The 17,437-nt window shown below is 32.6% G+C and overlaps 2 protein-coding genes and 1 long non-coding RNA gene across 3 annotated transcripts in view; 2 read left to right on the top strand and 1 right to left on the bottom strand.

Moving 5' to 3' along the window:
- LOC107751928 (tricarboxylate transport protein, mitochondrial-like) overlaps positions 1-4,613 on the top strand; it is a gene marked incomplete at its 5' end in the record, with an annotated part of 10,075 nt that extends 5,462 nt beyond the window's left edge. Inside the window, 6 exons of the mRNA XM_016567710.1 lie at positions 444-582; positions 942-1,026; positions 2,630-2,734; positions 2,831-2,946; positions 3,025-3,098; positions 4,254-4,613. Of these exons, the coding sequence (XP_016423196.1) occupies positions 444-582; positions 942-1,026; positions 2,630-2,734; positions 2,831-2,946; positions 3,025-3,098; positions 4,254-4,368 (634 nt within the window). The remainder of the gene's footprint in view (positions 1-443; positions 583-941; positions 1,027-2,629; positions 2,735-2,830; positions 2,947-3,024; positions 3,099-4,253) is intronic.
- Positions 4,614-5,457: 844 nt separating this feature from the next.
- The window catches only part of LOC107751818 (uncharacterized), a 12,763-nt gene continuing 783 nt past the window's right edge, over positions 5,458-17,437 (bottom strand). Inside the window, exons 2-3 of the long non-coding RNA XR_001641302.1 lie at positions 16,438-16,439; positions 5,458-5,859 (exon numbers count right to left, since the gene is read on the bottom strand). This is a non-coding gene — a long non-coding RNA (uncharacterized LOC107751818). The remainder of the gene's footprint in view (positions 5,860-16,437; positions 16,440-17,437) is intronic.
- pi4kaa (phosphatidylinositol 4-kinase, catalytic, alpha a) overlaps positions 7,710-17,437 on the top strand; it is a 52,909-nt gene continuing 43,181 nt past the window's right edge. The window contains exons 1-14 of the mRNA XM_016567581.1: positions 7,710-7,893; positions 9,837-9,953; positions 10,660-10,753; positions 10,849-10,937; positions 11,270-11,342; positions 12,920-13,182; positions 13,934-14,000; positions 14,157-14,308; positions 14,388-14,453; positions 14,540-14,636; positions 15,573-15,764; positions 15,857-15,957; positions 16,055-16,184; positions 17,085-17,214. Coding sequence (XP_016423067.1) covers positions 7,798-7,893; positions 9,837-9,953; positions 10,660-10,753; positions 10,849-10,937; positions 11,270-11,342; positions 12,920-13,182; positions 13,934-14,000; positions 14,157-14,308; positions 14,388-14,453; positions 14,540-14,636; positions 15,573-15,764; positions 15,857-15,957; positions 16,055-16,184; positions 17,085-17,214 — 1,667 coding nt within the window. The 5' untranslated portion in view covers positions 7,710-7,797. The remainder of the gene's footprint in view (positions 7,894-9,836; positions 9,954-10,659; positions 10,754-10,848; positions 10,938-11,269; positions 11,343-12,919; positions 13,183-13,933; positions 14,001-14,156; positions 14,309-14,387; positions 14,454-14,539; positions 14,637-15,572; positions 15,765-15,856; positions 15,958-16,054; positions 16,185-17,084; positions 17,215-17,437) is intronic.

Genomic DNA, 17,437 nt, shown 5'->3' with positions numbered 1-17,437 from the left:
GTGTTAGTTGTTTTTTTTAAATAAAAAAGAAGATAAATAGATAAAGTAGAATTAAAATAGAATAGAAAGTGCTAGAGTTAGAGGGTCAAATAAAGATGGAACAGATGTTTTTAGTCGTTTAAAAATATTGTAAAAATAAAAATATAATATATATAAATATAATATAATATAAAATTATTTTTTATAAAAATATTATAAATATAAATAAATTATTTATTATTTATATGTATAGTTCTTTATTATTTAGATTTATTAACTCATTTCACTTATCCTACCTGTAAACAAGGTTCTGCAAAGTACGAAATTATTTTATAGAGCACACAGTTTTTAAAATCATGTTAGCATGAAGTAATGTTATTTTAGTATTAGGTTTTATTTTTATATTTTCAGATTTCTTTTTCATTTGAGTTACAGTTTTAGTAAGGTTTTGTGTTTGTCTGCAGGTTTGGGATGTTTGAATTCCTCAGTAATAAGATGAGGGATGAGTCTGGGAAGCTGGACAGCACGCAGGGGTTGATCTGCGGTCTGGGCGCAGGAGTGGCCGAGGCTATAGTCGTGGTGTGTCCTATGGAGACTGTAAAGGTGTGCGACGTGATATGCTGATGCTTTTAGCATGCATTGATAGTTAGAGGCCTAGTGCTTAAGATTACGCTGAGAGTGAGCAGTGCAACATTTAACTTTAGTCACATTGGTCACTTGCTGTCTAGACGCACTATAAGAAATTCCACACTAATGCAAAAAGTGTTTACCTGTGCTTTACCAGTTATGTACAAGAATAAACTGATGCATTAACATACACTCATTAGGCATATAGCTTACATTGCAGCTTTTAATGCATTCTACACATATCTTTGAAATACATGTGAAGTATAACCATTATGAAGTGATTTCTGGTTGAATTAACACTGATATAAATATAATATGTTTTGGTTTAATTTCAGGTCAAATTCATCCACGATCAGACCTCAGCGAACCCAAAGTACCGAGGATTTTTCCACGGCGTGAGGGAAATAGTCAGAACACAAGGTACATGTGGATGGTGGGTTGTTTAGTCTGCAGCGCCACCGCCTGGAGACCAAACACACTTACAACTGATACATCTGAACAGTGAGAAATTACACGCTTATTTTAGTTAACTCGCAATAAAATTAAAACCATAAAAATCATTCGTTCGAATAAAATAAACATTGATTGAAATAAAACATTTTATTCCAGCCAGTTGTCAAGGCAACATTTCGTATTTTAGTTTATTTTAACTTGATGTTCTAAAATCACTAAAACTGAAACATTAATAAAATGATATAGACATATGTCTAAAACTACTCAAAATGACAAAAACGCAACAAAATTACATGAAATTAAAGTGAAAAAATAAAAACTAATAGTAGTCAGTGATACTAAAATAACACTGATTATAAGCTGAAATTTAAATGTATAAATGTCACTTTATAAAAACACATTCTTGGCTGCTTTCTACATTTCATTTTCAGACTATTTCATAATAGTTATTATAGTATATATTTATTATTATAGCTATGTTTACTATGAAACCACCCCAGAAATGTTTTACAAAATTTTGTAGTGCAAACAGTTTTTGTTAGCATGAAGCAATGTTATTTTAGTATTATTTATAAATTATAGTATTGTTTTTTGATTAGGTTTTATTTTTATATTTTCAGTTTTATTTTTAAATTCAGTCAGCGTTTTCAGTCAACAGTCAACGTGCTTTTGTCATTTCTATGTAGCTTTATTTTTATTTCAGTTTTAGTTTTGGTCATTTTAATACTTAAACTTAAACTTGTTTATTTCACTTAGCCACCAAGGCAACATTTCTAATTTCTTAAAGTGTTTTTTAAAGTTGAAGTTTTTTATCTAATATTTATATTTTATTTATTTATAGCTTTTATTAAAATTACTGAAAATATTAATCATTGGTTTTAGTTTTTTTTTTTGTTTTTTAGTTAACTTTTTCAAATGTGCATTTATTAAATTCCCATCATAAGAGTAGAATGAAACCTTTATTTAGAGTTGATAAAACTCTCGTCTGTTTTCACAGGACTCAAAGGAACATATCAGGGACTGACCGCAACAGTACTGAAGCAGGGCTCAAATTTACTATGAAACCACCCCAGAAATGTTTTACAAAATTTTGTAGTGCAAACAGTTTTTGTTAGCATGAAGCAATGTTATTTTAGTATTATTTATAAATTATAGTATTGTTTTTTGATTAGGTTTTATTTTTATATTTTCAGTTTTATTTTTAAATTCAGTCAGCGTTTTCAGTCAACAGTCAACGTGCTTTTGTCATTTCTATGTAGCTTTATTTTTATTTCAGTTTTAGTTTTGGTCATTTTAATACTTAAACTTAAACTTGTTTATTTCACTTAGCCACCAAGGCAACATTTCTAATTTCTTAAAGTGTTTTTTAAAGTTGAAGTTTTTTATCTAATATTTATATTTTATTTATTTATAGCTTTTATTAAAATTACTGAAAATATTAATCATTGGTTTTAGTTTTTTTTTTAGTTTTTTAGTTAACTTTTTCAAATGTGCATTTATTAAATTCCCATCATAAGAGTAGAATGAAACCTTTATTTAGAGTTGATAAAACTCTCGTCTGTTTTCACAGGACTCAAAGGAACATATCAGGGACTGACCGCAACAGTACTGAAGCAGGGCTCAAACCAGGCCATCCGATTCTACGTAATGACCGCTCTCAGAAACTGGTACAAAGGTGTGAAACACCATCTATAATTAGCATTCTATAAGTACTTTGTGTGCTGATCAAACAGTGTGGCTACAATGACCACTGTGTTCACTCTAAAACTAGGTGATAACCCCCAGAAGACTATTAACCCCCTCGTGACCGGAGTGTTTGGAGCCGTTGCTGGAGCCGCAAGCGTGTTTGGAAATACACCACTGGATGTGATCAAAACGAGAATGCAGGTGTGTAATAAGCAGAAAGCAAGACTGTAGTAAAACATCGACAGGACAGTTGAATATTGTTTTGTATGATGTTTTCAGGGATTGGAAGCTCACAAATATAAGAGCACAGTTGACTGCGCCATCAAAATCATGAAACATGAAGGACCGGCTGCGTAAGTAAACATGACACCAGCACGAAGTACCTGATGGAGATATTTATGGGTGAATCTCATGAAAATATTTGCAGTTATTATTTACCCCAAAATTAAAAGAGTTAACAGACCCTTGTTGTATTTTCTTGTAATTTATTAAAAGAAGGTACACCGCCATCTTGTGCCGACTAAACTGACTTGAACGCATCTGACGTCGTAATTACGACTTGTCAACTCGTAAGTACGAATGTCCCAGGAGGACTTGAACGCAGCATAAGACCATTGTAAATTTTCGACATTATTTTAAATGATAACATTTTCTCATTTTATTCTAATTTAAGTTTTAGTAATTTTGTTTATTTTAGTTTTCATTTTTCTAGCTTAAATGTATTTTTATTTCAGTTTTAGTATTAGTCATTTTAGAACTTCAACTTCAGCTTATATCAGTTAGTTAGAAGTTTTTAATTTTTTAAGTTTTTCAGTTTAAACTTCATAATAATTATTTTTTATTTTATTTCAATTACAGAATTTTTTAGTTTTAAATAAGGACCAGCTTTGTAAGCAAGCATGTAATAAAAATGATGAAAGCACATAATAAAATTGCTCAAATTTAAACTAAAATCAAAATGAAATTTTTTTGTCATTAAAATAAGTCATGTTGTTAATAAAAAACAGTATTTCTAAGACCATTACAAATTTTTGACAAAAGGTTTTATGACCATTTTTATTCACATTTTATTTTAGTTGACGTTATAGTAATTTTATGTGCTTTTATCATTTTTATTAGTTCTAAAATGATTAATTGACTAAAATGACTAATTCTAAAATGAGTAAAATGGAAATAAAATATGAGTTAGAAATATAATTTCTATTAATTTCTATAAATCAATTTTATTTATTTCAGTTTAACTCATTTTAGAACTTCAATTTCAACCTGGTTAGTTTTTAACATTTCTTAACGGTTTCCTAAAAACATCTGGGCTCACAATTTACCCCCAAATCAAAAGAACAAATGATGAAATTCTATTTTTCATAAAGACATACACATTTTTGACATTGTTTTCAGCACATACTCTCACCAAATTCTCATTACTGTAATGCATAATGAAAGGTTTCCTGTGATTCATCCTTATGTATTCACTTAAACGTGCTCGCTTCGTTTTCTCTCTCCTGTAGATTCTACAAAGGCACCGTGCCCAGGTTAGGCCGGGTCTGTATGGACGTGGCTATAGTGTTCATAATCTACGAGGAAGTGGTTAAAGTTCTCAACAAGGTGTGGAAGACGGATTAATGGAGGCGTGACGCTGATGGGCGGAGTCTGGCCTTCATGACATCATACCGGTGTGACCACAGAGAGCCTTTACTCAGCGGCCAAAATATCTGCCAACGGCAGACGACACAGAAAGTCACTGGAATGTGCTTAATTACCATCATTTAATCAACAGAGGGAGAGATTTTCCCAACTAATGTGAGAAAGACACCAAATACTTGAAAACTAGTTTTTACCCCAAAGACCAATTTAAATATTAGACTTTTTTTTTAAATGTTTTTTTATGGAAAATAACATCTTTAGGGAGACTCACTCAAATTTTATTTAATTTTTTTAAACATTAGGTATCATAGAAAATGTAATTGTAGTTTTAACAATATTATTTTCTAAAGTGCAGTTTACCAGCAAATATTATACGTTTCCATTGTATGTATTTTAATTTAGTTTTCCTCACATGTGATTATATACTAAGTGCTGAGAGCCTAATCTGAACACCGTGCAACTTAAGAAACAGAATATGTATTTTAGAAAAATCTTAACCTGTAGTCTAAAATGCATAAATTAACCTCATCTAAAAAAAAAAAAATCACCAAAGCTTTTAATTATGAGATACAAATGTGTTTTATACCCAATACAGTACTTGTCAAACACTTGGAAACATTACGATTTCTAAACGTTTTTAATCTAGTCTCTTCTGCTCACCAAGGCTGCATTTCTAAGCTCAAAAATACAGGGAAAACAGTAATATTGTGAAATAGTATTACAATTTAAACAGCAGATCAGCATATTAGAATGATATCTGAAGGATCATGTGACACTGAAGACTTGAGTAATGATGCTGGAAATTCAGCGCTGCATCACAGAAATAAATTACATTTGAACATATATTCACATAGAAAATGGTTATTTGAAATTATAATAATATTTCACAACATTACTGTGTTTCTGAGCATATAAATGCAGCCTTGGTGAGCAGAAGAGACTTCATTCAAAACTTCTAAAAATCATAACTTTTGACAAGTATTAGTGGTACATATGATACATGCACTTTGACATTTGGTAGTAATCCAGGTTTAGTGATTATTTTAAGTGCCTATATTAATATACATCATATAATCGGTATTTTTTGTAATTCTACTTGTTTACATTAAATCATTTCCTGCTGTAACAGTATAGCATAAGAACAGTGACATATACAATAACCCTCTGAAATCAACACCACAACACATGCAACCACTTTTAAAAACTGCACAGTGTTGTTTCACCCAAGCGAGCATCACCGAAGAGCCAGATCACTCAAATACAATGTTTACTTCTTTAACATGCGTTGAATGTTGTTAATGATGTGAAACCAGAGCCTCTTAAAAGCTGATCGCGGATCAGTCCATGCCTTAAAGACGATTCAGCGTGCTTGTTTTTCTCTTCCTCTTCTCCTTCTGCTCTCCTACCTCAAGATGCTCTCACAAATCTGTAAAAACTGACAACAGAGGTGAAATATTCAGCATATTCAATCTAGGATTATACTGCAGACTGACGGGTAACAGACATTGTATAAAGTGGATGTTCACTTTTCAGCATTGTTTTCAAAACTCTTGCTAGTTTGTCACAGCAGACCAGAGAACTCGAGTGGCTTAACTTGTAGTATATGCAACTGTTTTAGAGTTTAGAAATACTAAATAAATGTATTTTGCCTTCACCGCACGTCATGTGGGAGAGTAACAGTCTTGAATGTACAGTCTTGAAGAGGTTTGACTGCCTGTGGTTCTTGACTCTTAAAAGACATGTTTTAGATATACTGTAATGCCATATGTCTAAACGATACCGTGTTGCATTCAAATCTTTATCTAGTGCTTATTTGACTTTGTAAACAGTAAGGCATAGGTGACCCATGTTGGGCCAGGAAACAGTAGTGGAAATAAACAGGATTTTATTGTTGTGTTTCTGTGAAAGTTATTAGAATGCATTCCAAATGTGTGACCTAAAATATGCATTAATTGTCATGCTAATGAAAAATAATGTGCCTTCAGTTCATGTTCTAATTCAGATTAAATTATGCTGACTGAATAAATGAGTCTGTTTTATTTATTCATAGATAGATAGATAGATAGAACGACAGATAGATAGATAGATAGATAGATGATAGATAGATATGTAAGAAAAAAGACAGACAGACAGATAGATAGATAGATAGATAGACGTAAATAAAATAAAAACTAAGTATAGACAAACAGGATAAATGATTCAAGTCAATTCAAGTTTATTTGAATTTGCAAAGCTGTCTTATCCAAATTTAATAGGAGAAAATTATTGGTCATCCAATCTTTTACATTTTTAATTGTAAAAGACTGGTAAATTGGTAGATTCACAGGTAAAATTACATAGTTAAAAATAAGATCAAATATATCCAAAAAACAAACCAACGAACACGTTTAAAGTGAGATTAAGAATAAATAAAAGAAAAAAAGAATTTAAATATATAAAAATAATTAGATAAATTAATAATAATATTTAGTTTCATATTTAAATAGATTTTTTTAAAATTAAAAAATAAATATTTAAAAGATTGTGTTTTCATGCCTATTTTCAGGTTGAAATTATTAAAAGAAATGGCTTTATATATTTAAAGTGAGCTGACAATAGGACCATTCATATACGTATTGAAAAATAAAATAATTAGATTATTTATTTTATTATTTAATTAGAATAATTTAAGAGAAAGAAAGAAGTATACACAGATACAAATGTGTTGCCAGGTTTTAAAAAAGTAATACATTTACACCTTGAGAGGACATATAGGATGAATATAGACTAGAGATACATTTTTGACTGCTTTAGGATTAACAGAGCTTTAGATAGTGTGTGTGTGTGTGTGTGTATATATATATATATATATATATATATATCCATATACTTGTCTAGATCAACTTTGAATGAAAAAAAGAATTATAGGGCCATTTTTTTGTTTTAATTTATTTATTTTTTGTGTAGGCCTATGTGAAATTTAGTAGTCAAACAATTCAAAGAAAAACATATTTAAAACAGAAAGAAAGGTCACTTACAATTACAAAATGAGAACATAAAAAAAATCTGACCACAATTTCTCTGTGTGGGTACATTGCAAAACTGTTTTGTCATTATTAGTTTTTTTTTTAAAATATTTAATTTGATTTCAGTTAACATTTAATTTATTTCAATTTATGAAAAACATTGTAACCAGTCTTACTGTGGGTGAATTATATTTCTCTATAATTGAGGAGTACTGTTGTATATTAAAGTATAATTTCAGCAGAGAAACAAAAAAGCGAACGCGTAAATGCTGCAGCACATATACGGTGACCTTGTAAACTGTGCACTCGGGCTTTCCGTAGTCGCAGTTCTCATCTGCTGTCACTTGACGAACATTTCATTTTAAGATGTAGATATTTGTTTGTTTTTAATATTAAATGAATAATGTCTTCGAAAGGGACGTCGCGAGGTTTTTATTTTAATACTGTTCTGTCTCTTGCGCGTTCTCTGGCTGCTCATCGACCCGCTCCTTTTGACAAGGTGAGAGTTTTACTTCCTATTAGCATCTGAAGCTAACAGCTAACACAACCAAAACAAATCAAACTTTAATGAAATATCTGACGTCCTCTCTTATTTATATAACCTTTATTAACATGTATATCCAAATGTTAAAGACCAGCGATTCAAATCGACTGACATTGCTTTATACAGTCATTGCTTTGCTAGTTTTACGCTTTTTCTCATGAACCCCCCATTTAAGGGTTGAAGAGATATTTACGTTATTAATTAATACCCACGTTTAATCATCAATATAATACGTTGAAACTAGAATTCAATTTAATAATCACTTACATGATTGCTTATTTTAAATGCTTTATTGATCCGTTACACTTAAAATACAGTTATAGGAAATAATCAGTGACAGCATAAAACTATCAATTTAATAATAATAATAATAATACAGAATATTTTTGTTGTGAGTGAAATGTGTACTTTTAGATCATTCAGAACACAAATTAAACCACATTTATACAGTATGTCATATTTGGTCAACTGCTTATTGATTTATAAATGTATTTCAGAGCTGTGTTGGCTGATGTTTTTTTGTGGTCATTTATAGCTCAGAGATGTAAAGTATGCATTAACCCTGACACATCACAGTGCTGTTTTGTTTTTACTGTCTGACAGGACGTGAAAAACCAGGTGTTTCAAGGGCGGATCTCTATAGAAAAGTCATTGTGACTCTGAGAACAAAACATTTTCTGAGCCTTAGTGAATCTTTGCAAAGGTGCTCTCATTTAAAACCAAGTATGCGACACACACACTGGTGTCCTAAAAGTCCGTTTTGCATGTGAGATTCTCTATGTATGCTGGTTTTCTGGGACCTTTTTGGCTACATGACATAGTTTGACCCTTATTGCTTCTGAATTTTCTAATGCAAAGTAACAAGTAGAAAAAAAGAAAAATGCACAAAGATTTTTTTCCCTGACCTTATTTTCTCTGTAAGTTAAGGGTGCACTGTATTGCTGAAAAACACAATAACTACTTAGTCAGATGTCTGTATGCACAAAGACACAGATCCCTAAACAAGGCCATATCTGCAGATGAAAAAAATTTTGTAGAAGCATTTTTTAAATTTGAACGAGCACCTCATGACTACACCACGCTATGTACGAGAAGCTGCAAAAGACACAGGCGCAAGTGGAATGGTGACATTAATTTATAATGGGCGATATATTGCGTCACCAAAAATGATTGAGGTCATGTACATATATTGCGCGATAAGTCGATATATTGATTATTGCGACAGGCCTATGAAGGAATGATTTAAAATGATAATAAATTATAATTCTGAAATGTACATGTTTATCTGAAAACAGGAAAGGCTTGATCAATAGTCTGTTTTAAAGGGAAGTATGTTATAAACTTCCTTACACATTGGTGAACTTCTGTACATAATCTTGCATCATTAAGTTTTTATGATGTGTGTGCACCTGTTGTATTATTGAGTGGTGTCCAGTGTTATTTTAGTATTATTAATATGCTATTATAATTTTTATTCAATTAAATTAAATAATTTTTTGTTTTTATATTTTCAGCTTTCATTTTAGTTTAGCTTTTATTAATTTTATGTGCTTTTGTCTTTATATATATATATATATATATATATATATGATTTAGGTTTTATAATTTTTTTAAATCCAGTTTTATTTTTTATTTATTTCCAGTTAGTAGCTTTTCAGCTCATATTTAAATTTGATTTAATTTTGCCTTTATTTCAATTAACAACATTTTTTAAAAATAATTTTAGTTTTAGTTAACAGTAATATAACTCTAGTGGTGTCATCATGTTCAACTTGGTAGTTTGACGCACAAAATGCATGATTAGTTATTTATACAAATTAAAGACAAGTGGCACTCTGGCTGCCATTTGATGATGAAGATGACATGTTTAAATACATTTGCATATTTGTCTAATATAGGTCCAGAAGCTACAATGCATGTGTCCTGTGGACATCCGTGGTGTTTTCCAGCTGGATGAGCGGAGGAGAGATGCTGTGATCGCCCTCGGCATCTTCCTGGTGGAGTCTGAGCTGCAGGTACTGGTTTTAACACAGTCGCTCTCCTCAGCTTCATTGATTAAAGGAATAATACAGAAACAAAAAATGTTAATGTAGTACTACTACAGTGTAAGTAAGTAAGTAAAATGTATTTATACCTTTCACAGACAAGGAGGAGTCACAAAGTGTTTTACAATAAAAATAATATGTGACCCTGGACCACAAAACCAGTCTTAAAGGAACACTCCACTATTTTTGAAAATAGGCTCATTTTCCAACTCCCCTAGAGTTAAACAGTTGAGTTTTACCGTTTTCGAATCCATTCAGCCGATCTCCGGGTCTGGCGGTAGCACTTTTAGCTGTAGCTTAGCATAGATCATTGAATCTGATTAGACCGTTAGCATCTCGCTCAAAAATGACCAAAGAGTTTCTATATTTTTCCTATTTTTCCTACTTTGCTGCCGTACCATGGGTGCAGCAGGTGCAATGATATTACGCGGCGCCTGAAAATAGTCCCCAGCTCGCACCCTCAGATTCCAGATTTTCAAATAGTTGTATCTCGGTCAAATATTGTCCTATCATAACATGGACAACAACAACCCTTATGACTGGTATTGTGGTCCAGGGTCACATATCAAACTAATTAAGTTTAGTAGTGTTATGTAAATCAAAGTGAATTAATTCATCGTGTTTATGAGCAATAATGGTCTGTAGCCCTGAATCGAATGTTTATTTGCTCCTCCAGCACAAGGACGCTATTGTCCCGTACTTGTTGGGTTTGCTGAAGGGATTACCCAGGGTGCAATGGATCGAGGAGAGCTCAGAGAGAAAAGGACGAGGTATAAAAATATATTTTGGTCTTTTTTTATCACATTTCCTGATTGCATTCTCAGTTGTACCTGATCTTACATGTCTCTCATCTTTGTGGTTTCAGAAACGCTTCCCGTTGCGGAGAACTTCTCCTTCTGTTTGGTGACCATGCTCTTAGACGTTGCTCAGATGGACGAGTCCATGCGAATCCAGGTGTGTTCATGATGACTTTGCTTGCTGTAGTTTTATTTGCTAATCTGAATGAATCTGCAACCAAGACATGTTGTTGTCATAAGTGTGTAGTTCCTTGTTTCTGTTACTGATTTTGCTGTCCTAGTGCATTTAAAAAGAGCAGTTTAATTGCTGATAGGTTGTATTATGTCACTAGCTGAGCTAAGGACACCTGGGAATACAACAATACAATATCTCTCACAGCTTCATATTCACTCATGTCACATTAATTCTGCCGTGTATCTACCCTGACTGAGGTCTACAGGGAAAAGAGCAGCACTGATGTATTTCGTTTCCTCTCAAATCTCTTTCAGATTTTGGAGGCTGTGATGAACCTCATGCAGGTGCTACAGGAAATGTGTCAGAACATCGAAGGCCAAGATAAAGGTCAGTGTTTTCTTCCCATCCTGAATACCTTGTTTATATGAAATTCATAGCTTTCATAATGTGAGACAGATCAAAAATGAAGGATGGCATTTTATTGTATCTATCTAGAATCGATTGGATCTTGAAACATTATATTATTGGTTAACATTTTATAATTAATGACAGTACTGTACAAATATTTGGGGTAGGACAGATTTTTAAAATGTTTTAAAAATATTTTTTTACATAAAAAATTATGTTGTGAAATATTATAGCAATTTAGAATAACAGTTTATTATAATTATAATTTGAATATATTTTAATTAATATTATTATAAATAATAGTCAATAATAAATTGAGCAGTAAATTAGCATATTAGAATGATTTCTGAAGGATCATGTGACACTGAAGACTGGAGTAATGATGCTGAAAATTCAGCTTTACATCACAGGAATAAATTATATTTGACAGTATATTCAAATAGAAAACAGTTATTTCAAATTGTAATAATATTACTGTTTTTACTGTATTTTTGATCAAATAAATGCTGCTTATCTATATAGTGATTGTAGCTTTATGTCATTTTCTCAAATAAGAGCAAAATATAATATTCCACAAACACATTTCTTTAGATATTTACAGATTTGCAGCTTTATGATATCTAACACTCTGGATTTTCCAGTTTTACCTACAGAATCACTACTTGATACAATTCTAAAAATCAACCCACTCTCCAAAAATAATATAGGTTTGTGATATATTCTCTGATTTCTTCACAAAATTTAACAAACTACAGAACTTTGTTTACATAATAATACAAAAAACATGATTTCTTTTTCAACTTTAATAGCCAGACGTCTTATATTGCGTAAGTGGAAGGACAAATCTCCACCTACTTTTAGTCAATGGATTAGGGATCTTATGTACCACATTGCATTAGAGAAGATTCGATACTCCATTAAAGGTGCAGTCAAACTTTTTTCTCTATTTGGCAGCCAGTGCTGACATACATAGAGCAAATGGATCCAAATGTAATATTTTCTGCTTAATTTTGATGTCATTTTTTCTCTTCTCATTCCCTCCCTTTTTTTTATTTTTTCAAATCTATTCTGGTTCAATGTACATATATGTATAATAAATGAATGAACACGTGTATATGTATCTATGTGTATATATATGTTTATAAATAACAATAGGGTACAATGGTGGGGGGTGGGGGGCCTCTGTTGGAGCAAGACATTTTTTTTTCATCCTTTTTCTTTTGAAAATGTTGTTATATTATGTAAAATATTAATAAAAAGACTTTGAACAAAAAAAGAAATAAATGCTGCCTTGGTGAGCAGAAGAGACTTCTTTCAAAAACACTATAATCTCATAATTATTCCAAACTATTGACTAGTAGTGTATATAATTTGAAAATATAATTATATAATATATATTTTAGAATATTGTATTTTAGAATTGTTTTTTATCACAATACGACAAGCTACAGTTAGTCGAAATGAATTTAAATAAATAAATAGGGTCAATTTTGATTTCAGGTTGACTTAAATATTAGTGTGGAATAAAAATACTCTCTTCTGATTTTCCTCCCCAGAATGCCTGTGTAAATACACAGTGCCCTGTCTGCTCGGCGTGGTGCGAGCGTTTGGCCGCTACTGCAACACAGAGGAGCCGCTGCTGTCTAAACTCTTCCCACGGGTCAGTCCTCAGCCCTTGGGCGCAGGAGACGGGGCGGAAGTGACCCGACGACGATCCTTTAACGATTTCCGCTCCATTCTACCCAGCTCGCTCCTCACCGTCTGCCAGAGTGACACTTTACGCCGTAAAACCATCAGCGTTTCCAGCATCTCACAACAGGTACCAGCAGAGGGCGTCCGCATCTTTAAAATGAGAGCGCAGCGATCAGAAATACAGGCATCCACAGACTGAGGCCTAGAAATGTATTAAACCGGAGCAGGACGTTTTAAATTTATTAAAAGTCATGTTGCATACACTGCAAAAAATATCTTCCTCAGTATTTTTGTCTTGTTTTCCAGTACAAATCTCTAAACATTCTTAGATCAAGATACATTTACTTGAGATGCTAAAAGAAGATATGAAGACTTATTTTCTTAGTAATTGAACAAATTCTAATGAGTAAAACAAGCTTAAAATATCTGTTAGTGTGGTTAGAAAAATAAACGTGCTTTTCCTTTGGAACGGTCATTTTTCTGAGCCCATTGGCAGATACTTGTGCTTGTTTAATCATACAGTAAGCTCACTTCATTCTGATTAATTTCTTTGTGTCCCCTTCCATTTATTCCTCAAATTGTGTCTTAAATTTACCTTCACAGAAACCTGCAGAAACCCATGCCAACCAGTGTCCTATGATTAAAACGTAAAATAATACTCTATCACATACAAACTTTTGATAGGAAAAAATAGTAATAAAACAGTATTTTAAAAAAGCAAGTGTTGTTAAAGGTGCTTATATAGACATGTGAGATCAAAAAAAGCATCATATACAATTGAAATACAAAAAAATATATAAAATATAATCGCGTAAAATCATATAAAATACTAGATTATATGATTTAGCATTTGTTGAATTTCTCTTTTTGTTTTCTAGGCCAGTCCAGAACGTGCCGGACTTCCTCCCAGTTCTCCTGCTGACCCTTCTGCTCCTTATTTTGAAGGTAACTTTAAAAATAATAGAGTTTTTGCTATTAGTTTTGCTTACTAGACAGTATTTTTAGTGCAGATGACATGTTTGGACAAGCCTTTGATGCCATTGCCCAGAAATGCTGTCTAGGTTTGATGGGTCTTAACCTGATTTTCTTTTTGTGTTCTAGCTGGCTCGTATCTGCCGGATGGCAGCGCTGTGGACCCCGACTACTACTTCTCCACCATAAGCTCCAGTTTCTCCGTCTCGCCGCTCTTCACGGGCAGCAACAGTAAAGGGTTTGATGTACCGCTGGATTTACTGAGGCAGCTTCTGCAAATGGTCAGTGCTCTGCAATGCTTTCCGCTACTGTAGTATATTATGTGATGTATTTTTGTGGTTCCTTTCTCTTCTTGGATAGGTCGAGCAGTTTGTGTCAGAATCCTTTATGAAGACACTGGATCAGACTATGGTTGAAGTTCTGGAGGTACCTGCTTTGATTTGGATGCTTCTGCTTTGTTCTGTTCAAAAGACAGTCTGTTGCTTTCTGGACATTTGCTTTCTTTGTTACAGGTCAATGCATCAGTTAATCTGTTCTACAAGACATTCAGTGATCCGCTGTATGTGGCCATCTTTAAAATGCTGAGGGACACTTTATACTACATGAAAGGTAAATTGTTGTTAATAGTGCGTAATGTATGAATTACATTTTTAAAAACATTTAAATAGTGTTAATTAAAACATATTGTTGTTTTTATTCTATTACATGTATTTGAATAAATTACAAAATAAAATTATTATTTATTGTGAATAAAATCAAATAATTTTTGAATTTAATATAAATCAAATAATAATTGTTACTCATTTTTATTATTGTTGTTATTATTATGATATCACTATCTGTTACATATATTATCTGTTATATAAATGTATTTATTTAAATTTAATTGTAATTATTTATATAATTTATACTTATATTTGTTTAAATGAGATATATATAATTTGTATTATTTATACTTATCTATTATATAAATATTTGCAATTTATTACAGTAATAAAAATCCAATTATTTTTGTGCCATTATAAGTATTATTAATCTACTATATTTATAATAAACCACAAATTTATATAATATAATTGATTACAAATAAAACCAAATAATAATAATAATAATTGCATCATTCTTAATCTATTATATGTATTATTATAACAATCAATAAAAACAGTATATTGACACATAAATAAACTAAAATGTATTAAAAATAAAAAAATAACACTTTTGTGCTATTATAATTATTATTAATGAGTTATATTTAATATTATAACAACAAATAAATAAAATCAAATTACAGTTTATTACAAATAAAATCTGGCATCAAAATATTTAAATGTTCAGTAGAAAAAGGGTTTACATTTTTAGGTAATTGGAATAGAAAGTTTAGGAAAAAGAAAATATATTTTTCTACAGTGTAATTAGCCAAATCAGGTAAGCCACTAAATTTCACACAGATGTTTAACATCTCTCAGACATATGGCTTTCAGTAACTCTAGTTTCTAGTTGTAGGAACTCTTGCTATGCTGTTATGTGATGGTTTGATGTGCACAGACCTGCAGGTGTCGTTCGTGAAGGAGGTTCATGACTTTGTTCTGGAGCAGTTCAGCAGCAGTCAGTCTGAGCTGCAGAGGATCTTGCATGACGTGGAGTATCTGCACAGCGAGCTGAACCCGCTCAAACTGCGCTGCCAGGCCAACGCTGCCTGCGTGGACCTCATGGTGTGGGCCGTCACGGAGGAGCAGGGTGAGACTCCGAGAGGATTCTGGTATTATGTGCCTCACATATGTGTCATGTGACTTCTCTAACTGTTCATTTTTTTGGGTTGTTTCTGCCAGGTGCGGAAAACCTCTGCACAAAACTGTCCGAGAAGCTGCAGTCCCAGACGTCCAGTAAGGTCATCATCGCTCACATGCCTCTGCTCATCTGCTGCTTACAGGTGCGTCCAGAGCTCTGCCCCACTCAAAATGCACTGAAGAAATTCATTTTGAACATTTAGGGGTAAAATGCAACATTTATGGCGTTTCGTGGAACAGGGTCTCGGACGGTTGTGTGAGCGTTTCCCTGTGGTGGCTCATTCAGTCACCATGTCTCTAAGAGATTTCCTAGTGGTACCTTCACCTGTACTAGTGAAGCTCTACAAATACCACAGTCAGTACACCACAGGTGAGATCCTCCCCTTGATATCTTTGATATCTAGATTTATGCTGCGTATATTTGCTGAATATTTACTCATCCTCAGGCCATCCAAGATGTAAATGAGTTTGTTTCTTCATGAGAACAGATTTAGAGAAATTTAGCATTGCATCACTTGCTCACCAATGGATGCTCTGCAGTGAATGGGTGCCGTCAGAATGAGAGTCCAAACAGCTGATAAAAACATCACAATAATCCACACCACTCCAGTCCATCAGTTAACATCTTGAGAAGCCAAAAGCTGTGCGTTTGTAAGAAACAAATCCATCATTAATACGTTAACCTAAAATACTGGCTGAAATATGAGTCCTCTATCCATAATAACGCTTGCTCCAGTGAAAACATCCATTCTCTGTTGTTCTCTCACATCAAAATTCAACAACATATTTGGTTATGTTTTGGACTGTTTTCACTTCTAAACGGTGCTGTGCATATTACTCTCTTGATTCAGATGAGACAACTTTTTCAATCAAGAAAGCAATATTATGGATTATGGACTCGTATTTTAGCCAGAATTAATAGTTCGTAGTTAAAAATGTCTTGATGTATTTGTGACTTGTGACACAGCTTTTCGTTTCTCAAGATGTTAACTGATGGACTGGAGTGGTGTGGATTACTTGTGATGTTTTTATCAGCTGTTTGGACTTTCATTCTGACGGCACCCATTCACTGCAGAGCATCCATTGGTGAGCAAGTGATGCTACATTTCTCTAAATTTGTTTCAATGAAGAAACAAGCTCATCTGCATCTCACATGGCCTGAGAGTAAGTGCATTTTCAGCAATTTTTCATTTTTGGGTGAACTAATTCCTTTAAGAATATAAACATTTGAATCAGTGCGAGTAGTCCAACTCCATTTCCCACTAAACAGGAACAGGAGAGATCAAGATCCATGTGACCAATGAACATTCCCAGTCCACCTTTAGTTCTCACCCCAGTATGAAGAGCCAGCCATCCATGTATGAGCAGCTCCGAGACATTTCCATCGACAATATATGCAGGTAAACCTAATTTATTCCTATGAAATTATTTTCAGCTGAAAGTAATGCCTAGTTCTTATACATAATTTACATAATATCTGTCCTATACAATATGTGACCCTGGACCACAAAACCAGTCTTAAGTCGCTGGGGGATATTTGTAGCAATAGCCAAAAATACATTGTATGGGTCAAAATTATTGACCTAAAAATCATTAGGATATTAAGTAAAGATCATGTTCCAT

Source organism: Sinocyclocheilus rhinocerous, unplaced genomic scaffold (genome assembly GCF_001515625.1).
Source record: "Sinocyclocheilus rhinocerous isolate Xijiao unplaced genomic scaffold, SAMN03320098_v1.1 scaffold2207, whole genome shotgun sequence".
Lineage (NCBI taxonomy): Eukaryota > Metazoa > Chordata > Actinopteri > Cypriniformes > Cyprinidae > Sinocyclocheilus > Sinocyclocheilus rhinocerous.
This window is presented reverse-complemented; position numbering and strand designations above follow the sequence as displayed.